At 44.7% G+C, this 17,939-nt stretch overlaps 1 protein-coding gene across 2 annotated transcripts in view; it reads left to right on the top strand.

The window, feature by feature from the left end:
- CRY1 (cryptochrome circadian regulator 1) overlaps positions 1-17,939 on the top strand; it is a 42,568-nt gene that overhangs the window by 7,097 nt on the left and 17,532 nt on the right. For both annotated transcript variants that reach the window (XM_061638951.1, XM_061638950.1), the window contains exon 2: positions 10,011-10,119. In XM_061638951.1, coding sequence (XP_061494935.1) covers positions 10,011-10,119 — 109 coding nt within the window. The remainder of the gene's footprint in view (positions 1-10,010; positions 10,120-17,939) is intronic.

A 17,939-nucleotide genomic window follows, 5' to 3' on the forward strand; every position in this document is an offset into this window, starting at 1 on the left:
GCTTCTGCAAGATAAGAAAAGAAATAAAATAAAGGCATTATCTTATGAGGTAGTTCTATACTTGACTGAATATTTCAACTAATACACTGGTAGCAGTTGTGTAACTAATTGAATGATTCCTCTGTAAAAAAAAAAAGCATGTAATTTGAGAAATAAAGAACGTCAAGCAGTATGCAAAGATTGGGTTACATTGGAGAAGACTAATTTGTTCAGTAATTTATCAGTACAGCACAGCCTGTCCTCGGATGTAGAGATGCAGTAGAGTTTCCTTACACTGAACAAATGTGCATGCTTACTGTGTTCATTACAAAGGTGATGGAAGAGTCTGTCCCAGTCATTGCTGCTTTTGAGAAAGGCTTACCACTTTTATCTGGTATAATTCTATTTACAATAAGCACAAATGATGTAAATGGAGTGTATAGCACTCCATAACCTTTTTCTGATTCAGTTTCTAAAACTGTAATGGAAGCTATTTTTACAGTGTAAAACACAAAGATACAGGGTTGAATCCTCAGAATCCCAAAGGAAAGGATGCTTGCCCTATATCCCTCCTCTCCAAATCTACTGGGGGGCTCTGAGGCAAAAAGGCTGCAGTAGGAAGGAGAGAGTGGGGACATTTCCTTTTGTGAGCTCTTTCTGCTGTCAATTCTCAGGATCCAGCCCATTGAGATGGAAATTCTTAAGTAGTGTTTAATTTAATTTTCATAAATGGGACCCCAAACATTTTAACTTTTCACTCTTGTGTCACATTGCACTACTGGAGTATATGTTCTCACCAGTTTAATTCTCTTGTTTATTTAAACCTTTTCTATTTTGCTTTGTGACAATAAGACTGTAAAACTACATTTATAACTGGGCAGTTGAAATGAATACAGTGGTTAACTTACTAAATAAAAAACAACTAACTTCAGATGATAAAACCATATGACACAGAAGCCAACCCCCTTGTTCCCAGCACAGGATACCAGCTGTCCCAATTTAGCATAATGAAAGGGGAAAGTTTTTAGGTCTTGTCTAAAAGAAATCGAGGAGGGAGTGGAATGCAGCTGTCAGGGAAAGAAGTTCCATAAACCAGAGTGAGTGGGTGGGTGGGTGGGCTACCAACCAAAACATCTATCTCATGAGTCTGTAAACTAATTGTACCTACTGATGGGTTCACAAATAGCCTCAATCTTAATACTTGGGCAGATTCCTGTGGGTGCAGGTGGTCTTTCAGGTATCCCAGTCCCAAACCTTTAAGGGATTTAAAGGCCGACACTTTGAATTGGCCCCAGAAATGAACTGGCAGCCAGTGCAGCTGATGTAATATTGGAATAATATGCTCCGAGTGCCTCACGCAACCAACATCTGAGTAACATTTTTCCCTAGATGAAATTTCTGAACTGTCTTCAAAGGCAGCTCCATGTGGAGTGCATTGCAGTAATCTAGTGTGAATTTAACCAGGCCATGGATAATTGAGTCAAGATTGTCACACCTAAATAGGGCTGCAGCTGGCGTACCAGATGAACCTGCTAAAAGGCACTCATAGTCAGTGCCACCTGTGCTACAAACAGTTACTTTATATCTTGATGAATTGGGTGAAAAATACTTCAGTATTTATTTAGGCAGCTCTCCTCTTCAGTCTAGAAGGACTTCCAGTGGCAACCAGTAGCAAAAGGTAAAGGGTGCAATCCATGTGTATTATTTGGAGATAGGAAATTATGCCAATAGTGGAGGCCATCATGCAATTGCTGAAAGTTCCTTTAGCTTCGGTCATAGTCCATCTTAAATACCAACTCCCTTCCAATATAAATGGCATTATAGGGCAGCATATGTTTTTGGCGTGCTTTGTTAAATTTATATCCTATCTGCCTGCTTCTTTTGGAAATATTTTAGCAAGTTGATCACAGAGTGGCCATAGTTTATGAAACTGAATGAGTGTCACAGCTGAGCAATTCTCCCTTTCCCCCTCCACTCCCTCTTCCTATTTATTCTGTTCCATTTGAAACAGTTTTATGTGTTTTATAATGATTTTATATAATTGTATATTCTATTGTAACCCACCCTGGAACCCTATGGCAAAGGGTGGGTAAGAAATCAAATCAATAAATTTTGGTTCTCCATTTGCTTAATGTTGATTAACCATCAGAAAAATAAGTCAGACTGATTATTGAGATACACTGGTCCCAGACTATTGAGGGCTTTAAAGGCCAAAGCTAGGACCTTGAATTGAGCTTGGGAACACATTGGAAGCCCGTGATGTTGGCATGAAAATTGTAAAATTAAACCAGGTATCACAAATTTTGCCAACATCGTTACTTAAAATATACCTATTTGAACTAAATAGAGCCTATATCATCCAGGAGAATAATTTGGTTATGCATCCCACATGCATTACAAAATGTATATATGCTCAGTAGGGAGCAATTGAGAATTTCTGTTTAGCTCTCATAGTACACGTGTAAGTGATCTTGCTTAGTGTCTTTACTTGAGTGTTCAGGACATTCCAGAATGAAGGGCTAGGCCATACTAAACAGAACAATGTTCCTCCTTTACATGAAAAATATTTTTCTGTTTGGTTATTTCTGTTGGTAATTTGCACAATAATACACATAATATATAACTTATTCTCAAATGCTTCAGCATCACACATTTTTGCCGCTGGTGCGTTGTTCTATATAGAAATAGAGGCTTTAACTTAATTAGTTGTATCCAACGAAGTCATCAAGTTAGTCCAAGGACTTCTGCTTGCACAATGGGACTTCTTTCCCCACCTCCTCAGTTGGTTCTGGGGTTTTCTCCAACCCTCTGGAGCAGAGGAAGCCCTGTTTTACAGGTCAGAGATACAAACCAATCTGTTTTTAAGGTAATCATAACTTACAGTGTTTCTAAGAGTTTATGAATATTGTAGATACTGATGTAAATATTACATTTTAATTAAAACAATGTTTTTTTAAAAAATGTTATCCATTCCAGATTCAGCAATGGGAGATGTGTTGCTTGTCACAAATGATACCCAGTAAATGCCCATGATACTTACTTAGTTACATTCTGTGCTAAAATTACATTGGCAGTGAACATGCTATCTAGTGATGTTTTGTATTTTCCCAGGTACAAAATAAAGTGGTTTGACAGAACTGACAAATGTAATATTCTTGCAACAAACATGCTAACTACAGAAAATTAGGCAGATGATGCACAACAAATGTGTATCGCACACATCAAAGTGATTATACAAAACAGTCTTAGAGAAGTTGAGAACAGAACCCATAAGTCTGAGTGAAGAGGAATTAGTAGCTCAGTTGATAGAGCAGGATTTCCCTTCTCATCTGTTGAACAGAAAACTGCAAAAGATGTAATTAATGGGGAATAAAAATAACCCTTTTAGTTTTAATTAGTTGAAAAACTCCAATGACAAGCAATAAAAAAACTTCATCTAGAAGACAAGCTTCTCCATCCTCTTTTTTCCCCCCAAATTAAAACAAAATGGATGATATCCAACATTAGTCATACTCAGAGTAGACCCATTTTAATCAAGTTACTTAAAGTCCATTAACATAAGAACATAAGAAGAGCCTGCTGGATCAGGCCAGTGGCCCATCTAGTCCAGCATCCTGTTCTCACAGTGGCCAACCAGGTGCCTGGGGGAAGCCCGCAAGCAGGACCCGAGTGCAAGAACACTCTCCCCTCCTGAGGCTTCCGGCAACTGGTTTTCAGAAGCATGCTGCCTCTGACTAGGGTGGCAGAGCACAGCCATCATGGCTAGTAGCCATTGATAGCCCTGTCCTCCATGAATTTGTCTAATCTTCTTTTAAAGCCGTCCAAGCTGGTGGCCATTACTGCATCTTGTGGGAGCAAATTCCATAGTTTAACTATGTGCTGAGTAAAGAAGTACTTCCTTTTGTCTGTCCTGAATCTTCCAACGTTCAGCTTCTTTGAATGTCCACGAGTTCTAGTATTATGAGAGAGGGAGAAGAACTTTTCTCTATCCACTTTCTCCATGCCATGCATAATTTTATACACTTCTATCATGTCTCCTCTGACCCGCCTTTTCTCTAAACTAAAAAGCCCCAAATGCTGCAACCTTTCCTCGTAAGGGAGTCGCTCCATCCCCTTGATCATTCTGGTTTAATTTCAGTAGGTTTACACTATGACTTAATATCAGCTACTCTTGTTATGTGTTGACTTTCAAGATTCAAGCTTAAATACTGTGCAGCCAGGCTTCTGAGCAAAATCTTCCAAGTCCTAGAACTTCCATGGTAGAAAACCTGAATTTGTATTGTTAATTTTGATCCATTCATTATGCCATAACAATGGAAAAACTGTTACCTTGCTTTTTGGTCATACCCTTGCATGGACATCATTTTTTCTATTGCTATTTCTATTTCTATTGTAAATATTGCTATTGGTGATACTAGTTTTGTTCACATGCATTTGGGATAATGAAGGAGTACTAGAATGGAAGACTTTTATTCTATCTTTCCATAGTGTGGAAGGTCGTCTTACACTACTTCCTTCCATAGTGCAGTAGTAATTTTTCAATCATGCTTTTTGACATTTAAATGTTGTGTTCAAAGGTACATTTTTCTGCAAATGATGCAGGATAGTTCAACTATGATACCTTTTTCTGTTTCCAGCAAAAGTCTGGTTTATTTCAGGCTAGCAGTGTACTGTGATCTCCTCAAAACATTGCAGTGATTAACTTGAAATTCTAGTTATGAAACAGTTGTAGCATGATCTTTAAAGTAGGTCATTGTGACGGGAGTAGTCCAAACAGCCTGCTGGTTGCTAGAGCAACGACCTATTTAAGAAACTATTTCTGTTGATTCATATTGAAACAATCCTTTAGAAATCATATAAGGAAATGGGTTAAGAGCTAACACAGATGGAGAGAAATATTAAAGGTTTATAAAACTAGGTGTCTCCCTCTTTCTCCTCTCCCCAATCTATTGGGGGGGGCTTTGAAGATTAAATTGTATGTGTGACTACTTATTAGAGGCTGTCTTTCCTCCTGGGCCTCCTTTGCCCACTTGTACGGATTATCATTTGTTAAAAAGCACCCTATGGCACTAGTGTTCTTGGACAGCGAGAACTAAACTGCTCTCAGTTTGGACTAAACTGCTCTCAATTTGGACTGCAATCAACATATCTGTTTGTCCTTGCATCTGATGATAGAAATAGTCATTGTAAAACAAGTTACTTAGTAGCTGAATAAGACGTTTTGGGTTGAGATTCAGGGCGTATTTTAGCATTCATTTCCCCCTCTTTTAATTTGATAAACTGGTAGTATAGATTATTCAGTGTGTGTCTATATTGTGGATTGCTAGCCCAGCACCCACCCATGAAGACCTTCATTGATGTCTCCAGGTAGGGGGCCCAGATTCTGATTTAAAAGAAAATATAAGTCTCTAGTCCTCATAGAAAGAAAGTTATGAAGCAAAATGTGCAGGTATTCTTCTAAATGATTTCTGTGAAATGAATCTGCCTGGCTAGTCTTGCCCGACCTTTTTGTCTTTAGCCAATAAGTGAAAACAGATCTGTGATAAGTATTTTGTTTAGACACCAGGCAATAGGAATCACTGGATCCTAAAGAGCTTTTGTTTTCCCCTTCCCTTTAGTGTACCTTTCTTGCTTATGTCTTATTTTCTGGTCATCTTTGGAATCCCCATAGTTTGCCCATCCTTTCCCCCCCTAGCAACCAGGATGCATCTGTCCTGTGGTGGGTTCATCTTAGACTAGGTACTCCCTCGAAGTTATTTTCCGCAAATACTGTTACACAATAAGTATGTGTGGATACTAAAGACTCCCTGTCCCAAATGGCAAATATAAAATGGGAAAACTTTGCAAAGAGGCTTAGGCATTTCTCCTGCTGTGCAGGAGCTGATGTCCAGGCATCCATTAAGAATTCTTACAGTACAGAGGTTTACATGTCTATTTTTGAAGTAAGTCTCTTTGTGTTTAGTGGGGCTTATTCCCAGGTAAATAGGTACAGGATGGCAGCCTAGGCTTTGGTTGGGGGTTGACATTGGGAAAAACAGTGTTTTGCCTTTAATAAGTGTGTCTCTATAATCAGGACCAGCAGGACATAGCTGATTTCCCATGGTAAACATGAGGTTCCTGTGAGATGAGGAAGCAGCAATAACTGTACTCTAATTGTGTGTTATGCCATGCCCTCTATGGCAGCCATTTTGTGACTGGTGCCCGTGGCACTTTCTCAACATATGAAATCTGCCCACTGGTCCAAAAAGGTTGGTGACCCCTGGTCTATATACTTTCATGCAAAGTACTTTGATATTTTAAATAACATTTTGTACTTCTGATTATCTGCAACAAAATAGTTGCATGTGTTACATTTATATCTGATCTTTTCCTCTGGCAAAATAAGAATGGCATTCTAGCCTCAAAACAATCCTGAGAGAAGAAGCTGAAGTTGAGAGCTGATTTGCTTACTATCACTAGTGAGTTCTGCAGTTAGTTAGTGATTTGATCCTGAGTTTCACACATTCATTACAATATAAGTATATGTGTGCATTTATGGGTGTACACACACATACAGAGTAACAAAGACTTATACATATGTCTTGACAAATCCTTGATGTAGCAGCAGAGGAAGCCTCTCTAACAGAATTCAATGTAAAGTTTTAGGTCTTCTGTGAAAAGTTGAAAAGGTAGATGAGATAGCATGCTAGAAAACACTTCTGGAATCCCAGAAAACTCTGTGCACTTGTGTGAAATCTCTCTCTTCAATCTGAAAGTAGAAGGAGAAACCTACTTTTAAAAATGTGCAATAATTAAAGTTTTGTATTTAATTTGCTGAGTAACTAATCCTGTGCTAATTCCATTCAATTTCTAGATTGCTGTAACGGTAATATATGTGATGTCCAAACTGCACAAATGGTGGTTAGTGCTAATCTCCAAACTGTAGTTTGAAATGGGTTGCACACGGTGGTTTGGAAGTTAGCGCTTACTACAATTTGCCCATTTGGAAGGGAGGAGTATATAAGCCCACAGCATATTCTCAGTTCTCCAAACCACTAGTTTAGTCTTGTGTGTATGAATAAAAGTTTCTCATTGTCAACTATAGTGGAAGAGAACTGATTGATGCACTGTCACAAATACCAAGGAGTCAGCAACAAGGAGTGTGAACACACAGCTGCTGCTACTACTCCTTGTGTTTTCTGTTGATACATGTAATTTAAAGACATTTAGGTTGCTAACAACTAAAAATTATTTGCTGTGGAGGCCTACAATTTTGGCATGCCTTGGTAGCACTGTGGTCATCAGGGTCTGTTCCTTTCTTTGTCCCTGATCTCAAACTGTGCTTCTGCATGACTTCGTTAAGGGACAATCCTGAACCCTATATTTCAAGCTGGAAAGGTACTGTTATTAATATTCATTTATATACTGCTTTTCATTAGGTTTAGAAATGGTAACACCTTGAGCCTTAACTGATGGTTCAAACAATTTTATTTGTGAAATGGCTAATGGGAGAGTGTAAACTGCATGTGGTGAAAACCACACAAGCAAAACAGAAGTAGAATCCTCTGCCATGGGTTAGATAAAGGTTAGCATGATGAGGATGAGCAGTTGCAAACATTGGGTTTGTGCATTATCTTTCCTGTGTGAAAGGAGGAAAGTGAGAGCTTCTCTTAATGGTTTTGAACAAGCCATTTCCCCCCATATTCAGACATAATTGGAAGCTGTGGCTTGCATAAAACAGCAAAGAGACATTTTAAACTACCTTCTCCAACACTTGATAGCTGAGGGAAGAAGAGGGGAAGTTCTTGAGTCTAAGCTTCATACCTACTCATCTTCATAACATAGTTTAGCATTACACCATATATTATATTCACTAATAGGCAAAAAACCTTGCGGTTTAAGAACATACCTATAGCCCACAGCTATTCTATCAAACTTTAAAAAGCAGGGAAATTGGGCAGCTATAGTGAATGCACCAGGGGAGCAGGAGACCTGAACTCCTCTCTGAGATATTGTACTGCCCTACAGATTGGTCAAAATGCAAACACCATTTGGGTTGGTCTTTCACAGTCCGATCCACTTCCTGTGTAGCTTGGAAGAATTTGGTAACTCTTAGGGTGACGTCTTGCGACATTTACTAGGCAGACCATATATATGGGGTGGGATTGCCAGTTCCTTCCCCGGCCTTTCTTTACCCCCCAGCATATGCCGGGTACTCATTTTACCGACCACGGGTGGATGGAAGGCTGAGTGGACCTTGTGATGCGTCCTTCCCTGGCTCTCTCTGTCAGGTTCCTACCTGCTCGTGGTTACTGCCTTGTCTCTAGGCACCACCAGGGACTCCACCAGTCCGGACCGCACTCTCTTATGGTTTACCTATCTGCTCTAGCACAGATCTCAACAGATCCCCCTGCTAGGCAACCACCAGTAACGTCCCAATACTAGTATTCCCAGAGACTCTGAATACTGGTATTGTTATTCTCTTCACCGCTGCCACCATTTGTTACAGTTCCCCTTCAGCCTTGGTCATTACCTTACCCTCCCTTCTGGTCTGTGAAACCCCAGCCAAGGATCAGGCCTTTGGTAAACCAAATTAAGTATTTATTACAGATAACAAAGCTAACAAGATTAACAAGATTTCTTCTTAAGGCACATAAACATATGGTTTTACTCAATACTAATCCAAACTCCACCTCCCTCCTTCTCCACTCTCTCCTGGCAAACAACTCTCTCAAACCCCACCAAGCAATCCACTCTTTCTCTTCTCCCCCCCCCAGATCCCACTCTCACTCTTCCTTTTATACATTCAGCCATTTTAAACACTCAGCCAATCATCTCGCATTCTACTGCCCATTCACTCCCCCTCTTTCACTCCACTTACCATGTATCTTCTAAACAACTAACACTTACCATATATACATTAATATAGGAACATCACAGACCTCAACCCCTTTTACCGGAGATTCGACTTCCTCCTTCCGTTGGAATTGAACTTCGGACGTGAGCAGAGCTTCGGCTGCATTACCGCCGCTTACCACTCTGCGCCATGGAGGATCTTAGTGACTTGTATATTGCTTCTATTGAGGGAAGATAACAAAGCATCATTCACAACTTGATTATTGATTTGTTTGACAAATCTCCATAATGAGACTACTGATTTACTTGGTGTTCACTTGCTGGGAGGATGTGAGCGATAGGTTTTTTCAGGAGCTGATTTGCCTGGAAAGTTGCCATAATTCCCCAACATGATGCCCTCTACATGTTGTTGGAGTATACGTCTAATCATCCCAAACCATTGACTATGCTGCCTAGGATTGATGGAAGTTGTAGTCCAACAACATTTGGAGGGTACAAGGTTGGGGAAAGCTGCTAAAATGTGACTTTTTAAATATCAAAATATGTTGTGTATTTTTATTTTACTTAGTAGAACACTTCTGTCCTTGTGGTGTTCATTTTTGTTCATTTTTGGTGCACCAGCAGTAGTGGTGGCTTCATTGTGACTTGCTGGACAAATGGCATCCTAGACATGCGAGAAAAGGGAATGTGAAATTTAGGAATGTGGAATGGAGCTAATTGAGCTTGGCAAGTGGGAACAAAATTATGACCAGTCCATTTCCACCTAAATGGAATTGAGGGGTGAATGTGTGTCTGCATAGGTCTACTCAGAAGTAAATCATACTGAGTTGAATGAGACTTAGGATTTCAGTCTTAGGAAAAAAGGAAAGGGAGGAGGATGGAAACGGGACTGGGAAGGGTGGATAAAATGAAGGGGAGAAAGTGGGGGATGCATCTTTGAAGCTAAGATTGTCTTCTAGCCTAGTCTTATGTGCAACAGATATTTTGTTGGGATAATGGTTAGGCATTTGGGACTTAGACCCAAGTGCTGTGTAAACATTCAGTTGTGTGCGTAATTGTGACAAAACCCAATCTGAACAATTTGGCAGTTTGGCCATGACTGTTTCTTCATGCCCAAAATTTTACTACAGTACTTCTATTTACTTGATGCAGACTTTTCAGGAAATGGCTGTTCTTTTCTCTTATCCATTTTATAGATTTCTGCTTCAGTGTCTTGAAGATTTGGATGCCAACTTACGAAAATTAAATTCTCGTTTGTTTGTGATTCGAGGGCAGCCTGCAGATGTGTTTCCCAGGCTCTTTAAGGTAAATTCTATTGCCTTATTTTAGTGCTCCCTGTTTCCCCAGTATTGCTTCTGTGCAACTTGCATACATTTCTCAAGCTATTCCAATATATTCACATTTGATTTGGAATGCTCTTGAAGTTCATGTAAACAGATCAGCTACTCTGGATCTGTGGTCTTCTCAAAACCTAAAACACAGTCCATGCATCACAGTTCAGCTGTGTAATTTTCCTTCAGATAGACATCACAATGTTGAGAATTAAAAATAAAACCTTTATAGTCAAATATCTTCCTTGTTAATTTTTATTTTCATTGTAATACAAGTATTACAACATTGTCAAAAAATATTGCACAGAAATAATAATGTTTTCTGCAGAGACAAAGCAAAAACTCTAAACTTACGGTATATTTTGGTAAGAATGATATATTCACAGGCATCCATTCCTTTTTGTCTCTCTGTTTTTCATTCTTTCATTCAACCAAGCAGTTGTCACTTGGTAGAAAAGTTAAACAAAGGTAGACTAGGTGGTAACACTGTTCTAAAAGAGGATTCCATACAATCAGGATACTATGAATCTGGCCTCTAAGGGAGGATTTGGTGAATAAGAGAATCCCAGGAGGGTGTGCCTATCTGTACATGGGCATAATGACATAAAAGAGATGCCTCATTTTAATTCTTTCCTATTTACTTTGGCTGGAGAAGGGGAAGATTGGGAATGTAGTTGTCAAACTACTCCAGGGCCTCTGAGACAGTGCTTTGATCCACCATTCATTTTTCTGGGATCCAGTGGTATTTCAGCTTACAGCTGTGCTTCCAGAGAAAGGGGAGCTACAGATTTTACTTTAACTTGCTCAAAACCTTTTATGGCAGAACTCTTGGCTCGCATAAGTAGAATAATTTTCCACAGGTAGCCTGCCATCACTGTGGGTACTACTGCCATCTAGTGTCCGAAGGCAAGAATGCACTGTAGTCAAAACCTAGGGCATCCTTGGCCCCTCTCACTCCAGTTTCATTCTTGCCTTCGTCCGAGGCATTTGGATACCTACACTAGCGTGGCTGAGTTCTCTTTTTGTCTTGTTTTCTGGACTAGTGTGTGTGATCTGAGTGCTTTTTTCTCTTTTCCTCGTGTTGCCCCCCCCCCCGGGTTTTTGGAGTGAGTGGGATTGATTGTCGTGTGTTTTTTGCCCCTCAGTTTTTGTTTTACTGGGGTCCTTTGTTGGCTTGTTCCCCCCCCCCCCGGTTTGAGCAGCGGCGGCTGTCTCTCCCTTGCCTGGGAGTCCGTGGCTGTGGCTCCCCCTCCCTCAGGCTTGGCGCCGGGAAGCCTGCATTTGTGGCTTCCCCTCTCACGCCTCCGTGACTCTCCCTCCTGCCCCTGCCTCTAACTTCGGCGGCACCTCTCCGCTTTACAGCTAGGAGCCTGCGGCGGCAGCTCCCTGTTTTTGTAGTGCAGCTTGTTCAGCGGCACCCAGCCCCGTCTGCGGAGGCGGTGGTGATCTTCCCCTCCCCAACTCGTTCCTGCAGCTTTTTTATTGCCCTCCGGCGGTTCTGGAAGCTCACGGAGCTCCTTTTCCCAGCTCCATTCAGCAGCGGCTCCTCCCGCCTGGCTGTTAGGGTTGCGGGTGTCTACCCCAGGCTGCCATTGCTCCCTCCCTCTCAGGCCACCATTTGCTTCTGTTTTTTCCCGCCCACCTCTAGCGGACACCATTTTTGTTTTTTGTCCCACTTTACCTCGCTTTTTGTTCTTCCGCCTGTTTCCCTCTCTTTGAGCAGTATTTTTTGTTTCTGAGTCTCCAGAGTCTTTTGCTGCCTTCTTCATTTAGACAAAGCCTTTCCCATAGCAACAGCACTATGCTACTTGTAGGAGCTGCATAGCCTGAGCATGCTGTTTTAAAGCGATACTGCACCTTCCCCATTGTGTGCGTGTATCGGACTCTGTGCATGCCATATGGCTGCAATTTGTTTATTGTGGTGCACTAGCCTGGACAGTGCACATTAGTGGTACCGCACCTTCCCCATTGTGTGCGTGTATCTAGCTTTGGGCCACACTGCATCGAATTTTTCCTTGGCATTGAGCAGTGTACAGTAGCAGTCTCACACCTTCCCCATTGTGTGTGTGTACTTAGCTTGGCCCATATTCCATCTCAGTTTACTTTTTGGCACCCTGACCTGACCAGTGCAGTAGCAATACCTCCATTGTGGGCATGTACCCACCTATTTTAATTAAGGTGCCATAGCGAACCAAATCTATCTTTCTCTTAGCATCCCAGCCTGCACAACGCATCCTGTTACTCACCGTCTCATTGCACTAGAGTGATACCGCACCTTCCCCTCTGTGTGGGTGTATCTAGACCCTGACATGGCAGATCAGCAACCAGAGGCAGCGCAAACCTCAGGGGCAAGTCAACAGTGCAAAGCTCCAGCACAGCAAAAAGCATCTAAGCACAAGCATTCCAAAGCTTGTCGCCAAGACGAAACATCTGTCTGCACACAGTGCTTCCAAGCGGGCCCGATATGTCTCCGCCCCAGCCTTAGAGGAGCCTGCTCAAGAAGCATTACCTGCTCTTTTTCAATCTCCTGCCGGGTCATCAGAGGACGAGTTCGAAGGTTTTCCTAGTCAAACATCTTACCACTCTGATTTCCCTCCCACTCCTCTGCCCCCACCAGTGCAGCCACATCTGCCTGCACAGGAGCACACTGTACCTTCTGATCCTACCTCGGGGCTGCAGTTGACCCCAGAATTTTTGGCACAGCTGCGAGAGGTACTTGGCTTCCTCTCCCAAGCGCAGCCTCAGTCTCAGGCATACTTATCTCCTCAGCCAGCAGTGCCATGGCAGCCCACCTCTACATGACAACCTGGCTGTCATGATGACGTCCCTCCCTCTTTGCCAAACCCATTCAATATTTCCAGAGGCAGACTTGGCGGTGAGCCCTCAGGGATGGATGACTATTCATCCCTTATGCAGCCAGATCCTGACGAATGGAGTGAAGACTCTGATCTGGACGAGGAGTACTCCTATCGGCTCTTCGACTCGGCTGATTATCTTCCCCTTTGCCGTAGAGTGATGGACACCCTGGGCATCCAACCTGCACAAACACAGCCTGCTGCTCCACCTGTGAAAGGCGTCAGGGTTCTCAAGTCTCCCAGGTCAGCGGATCACTCGATCCCTGTGCCAGATCCCATCAGTAAGCTCGCCAAAGAGGAATGGGTCCATCCCCTGCGTCCACGTCGCTTTTCACCGTTAGCTAACAGACTTTATACTTTGGCCCTGGAATTCATGTCTTTCCTGAACGTCCCTGGCGTTGACCAACCGATTTCAAACTTGATTTCTAGGTCCCTCCTGAAGGAAGGAGATTCCCAACTCACGGACCCCTCTGAAAGACGGCTGGGCTTTGCATTACGCAAGAACCATGAGGCTTCTGCCTTTTCCATCCGGGCCTCCGCTGCCGCCTCGATTTTCTCCAGGGCCTCCATGATGTGGCTCGACCTTTTGGATGATTCCAATCCGGACCCAGCCACACTGCGAAAAGGCCTAGTCAAGTTGCATAAGGCGGCCACATTCGTGGCGGATGCCACTTTGGACGCGACCCACTAAGGAGCACGGGCCCTGGCTGCGGAAGTAGTAGCTCGAAGGACTGTGGCTCCGGCACTGGGATGCTGACACCACGGCCAGAACCAACTTGTCCATGGCTTCATACTCGGGGTTGCTTCTCTTAGGGGAGGATGCCCTTAAAGCGGTCTTGGTTCATCCCAAGGACAATCGAAAACCTACTTTAGCCACAGCCAAGAGAGATGACTGCAGACAGTTTCGGCAGTTTGCCCCATATTGTCCCTTCCAGCCCTTTCGGGGGGCACAGCCTGGGGGGCAAGGCCGAGATGCTCGAACTCCCGATTTCCGCTCCTCCAGGCAACCTGGCCCAGACAACGCTACCAGGGCAGATTCCAGTACCAAGGCTGACAAGCTCCATCCTCCTCATATGGCAGAGGAGCTCGTCAACGCAGGCAGTTCTGACGCTATTCCTATTGAGGGCAGACTTCTTCTCTTTGCAAGTTCCTGGCTCCTTCTAACACAGGTCTCCTGGATCAGAAGCATTTTCCTCCACGGATACAACATATCCGTGTTTTGGCTGCCACCTCTGGACAGGTACTGCCCCTCTCCAGTCTCCAAATCACGCGGGAGGGTCATGCAGGATGCCCTACATCATCTACTTTACATAGCCGCAATAGAACCTGTACCACCAGCGGAAAGGTCGCAAGGTGTCTACTCCGTTCTGTTTGCGGTTCCCAAGCGAGATTCTTCATGGAGGGCGGTCTTAGACCTCAAATTCGTAAACTGTTTTGTCAAGTATTGCAGGTTCAAGATGGAGTCACTGGCGTCTATTGTGGAAGCACTGCAACGGGGACTTTCTGGCATCCATCGATCTGAAAGATGCTTACTTCCACATTCTGATCTGTCCTGCCCACAGATGATTCCTAAGATTCTCACTGGGTCAGCACCATTTTCAATACTGCGCCATGCCATTCGGCCTTGCGTCGGCCCCAAGAGTGTTTACCAAGGTGATGGTCACCCTGGTGGCTGTCCTCCGCCTACAGGGGGTCCATATTTACCCCTACTTGGACGACCTTCTTCGGGTGCGCTCCAAGGACCAAGCCAACAGACAGATCCATTACACTCTAGAGGTTCTCAGATCTCACGACTGGCTGCTCAACATCGAGAAGAGCCATCTAGAGCCAACTCAGCGGCTCCAGCATCTGGGAGCAATACTGGACACGACACGAGCCATGATGTTTCTGTCTCCCGAGCGTATCTCCACCATCCAAAGCATGGCAACCTCATTGGCACGACATGCAAAGGCAGACGTCATGTTCCTGGCAAGGGTTCTTGGGAAATTAGTCTCCACCATTCACATCGTCCCATGGGCCTGACATCACACTCAGCCTCTCCAATGGGCCCTACTACCCTTTCAGGCGGACATTGCCACTTCCACTCATCGCGTGATCCACCTGGAGCCATCGCTGAGAGCGTAATTTCGCTGGTGGGCAATGCAGACACACCTCAGCAGGGGCACTCCTTTTCGGGAACCAGACAGTCATAATAACCACGGATGCCAGTCTGACTGGATGGGGAGCCCACTGCAACTCCAGCTTTGTCCAGGGCGTATGGTCCAGAGCGGAGCAACGTCAGAATGTGAATTGGCTGGAACTTAGAGCTGTTCATCTGGCCCTCCGGCACTTCCAGCCACTATTCTCCCTGCAGCATGTACTAATCCGAACAGACAACACCTGTGTGAAATCACATCTGAACAGGCAGGGGGGCACCAGGTCTTGAGCCCTCCAGGCAGAGGCGACCCTAATCTTCGACTGGGCCGAGAATCATCTACTGTCACTAAGGGCAGAACATCTCAGCGGGGTGCTGAATGTGACCGCCGATTGGCTCAGCAGGCAGCATGTAAGTCAGGGAGAATGGAAACTCCATACGGTGGTGTTCGACCTCCTACAGCAACGGTTTGGCACCTTCTCGGTGGATCTCTTTGCCTCGAGCCACAATCACCAGCTGCTCCGCTACTTCTCGAGGTACCTGGACTTGACTGCAGAAGCAGTGGATGCCCTGACAGCACCCTGGCCAGATGGTCTCCTGTACATCTTTCCACCAATATTCCTCCTGGGCAGGACGTTGAGGAAACTGCGGTGTGAGGGAGCTCAGCTTCTCCTGATAGCCCCACACTGGCTGCGTCGACTGTGGTTCTCAGACCTCCTCTCACTGTCAGTCGCAGACCCCTGGACACTGCCTGTCAGGCCGGATCTACTCTCCCAGGGACTGAACTGGCACCCAGACCCAGCCTGGCTGAGTCTGATGGCCTGGCGTTTGAACGGAGGCAACTGAGGGCCGCTGGCCTACCTCCAGGCGTAGTGGATACCATTTTAGCATCTAGAAGGCCGTCGACAATGAGCATATATCAGAGTACTTGGCGTGCCTTTTCCAGCTGGTGCATCTCCAAGGGTGTCTTGCCCTCTCAGGCCACTGTACAGCAGGTGTTACAGTTCCTGTATAGACGGCTCAGAATGGGTCTGAGACTGAACACTTTGCGTCGTCATGCCTCCACTATCTCATCTATCCTGTCCGTCCCTTCATCGGCTGTCCCTGTGGGTTCTCACCCCCTCATCAAACGTTTTCTGAAAGGAGCCGCATGTCTTTCTCCACCTGTGCACCACCACTTTCCTTCCTGGAGTCTCTCGAAGGTCCTAAAAGCCCTACAGCACCCTCCATTTGAACCTCTTGCATCTGTCCCCTCTCCAGCTGTTGTCCTTCAAGGTCCTGTTTCTGGTCGCTATAACATCACCGAGAAGAGTCTCAGAGCTGGGAGCTTTGTCATCGGCACGCCATCTCTGCATCTTTCATAAAGACTCCGTGGTGTTGCGGCCAGACCCATCCATCTGTCCCAAAGTCAACTCAGTGTTTCACTGTAACCAGGACATTGTTCTTCCGTCGTTTTGTCCGACGGCAGTCCATCCATTGGAGAAGTCCTGGCATTCACTAGATGTTCACAGAGCTCTCAAAATCTACCTCTCTCGCACCCAAGATATCAGGCTCTCTGAGTCATTATTCATATCCTTTCACCCTGGGACCTTGGGGAAAAAAGGTTTCCAAATCCACATTGTCCTCTTGGTTGTGGGCTTGTATTGCTCTGGCTTATGAGTCCCTTAATCTCCCGGTGCCAACTAACATCACGGCCCACTCCACCAGATCAGCAGCCACTTCGGCTGCTTTCACAACCAACGTGCCCATTGCAGATATTTGTAGAGCTGCAGTTTGGTCTACCCCAAACTCTTTCATGAGACATTATAAGATTGACCATTACGCTTCTACTGACGCCTCCTTCGGGAGGCATGTCCTGCAACATGTCCTTTATGATAAGTAATCTGGTGGTCCCTCCCTATTGAGGGGCTGCTTTGGTACATCCCACATTGATGGCAGGCTACCTGTGGAAAATGGTCCATTGGCCTCACCTGAAGGGTGATTGTCACAGGTAGACTGCCATCACAGCCCTCCCTGTTGGAGGAGATCTGGATGTTCTGTTCCACCTTTTATATCCTGGCTGTTGTGAAGCTTTCTTATTCTGCACTGTTTAGTTACGTTGAAACCTTTAAGATTCTGTTACACTGCAAATGGCTCTCTGTTGTTATCGGGGACGTTGTCTCTATTTTCCTTGCTCCTGGGCCTGTGGGCCATTTGTTCTTTTCAGATATGCCGCTTCGGACTCGTTGCGAATGAAACTGGAGTGGGAGGGGCCGGATGCCCCAGGTTTTGACTACAGTGCATTCTTGCCTTTGGACGCTAGATAGCAGTAGTACCCACAGTGATGGCAGGCTACCTGTGAAAATCATCCTTCAGGTGAGGCCAGTGAACCATTCTGTGCAGCTAGCTACAGTTACAGAAATGCAGAGTTCCTTGGGTTGTCCCTATACTATTTAATACAGTTGGCCGCTTGTGTTTGTGGTTTGAGTATGCTAATATTCACAGTGGTTATCCCTGTCCGGTAGTGGTATGTAAGGCTGTGTTGCTGACTTGGCTTCTAATTTAGTTTGTTGCCACCAGTTCCTGAGAGGGGGAGGGGCAAGGCAGTAGGGAGCTTGCAGTCCAGGTACAGCAGTGGGAGTGTTGCATTGACTCCACCACTGCATCTGCACCGAGCTCCCCAGTGCTTGCCCCTTTCCCTGTCAGTTAACCAGCAGCAACATGCAACGTTAGGAAGCCAGGTCAGCAGTGCAGCTCTACCAGTGCTGCCCTGTCAGCCGCTGCTGTCTCTATTTCTCTATGTCCTGGAACAACTGTCCTCTTAAC

This window comes from Rhineura floridana, chromosome 8, assembly GCF_030035675.1.
Source record: "Rhineura floridana isolate rRhiFlo1 chromosome 8, rRhiFlo1.hap2, whole genome shotgun sequence".
In the NCBI taxonomy this organism is placed as follows: Eukaryota; Metazoa; Chordata; class Lepidosauria; order Squamata; family Rhineuridae; genus Rhineura; species Rhineura floridana.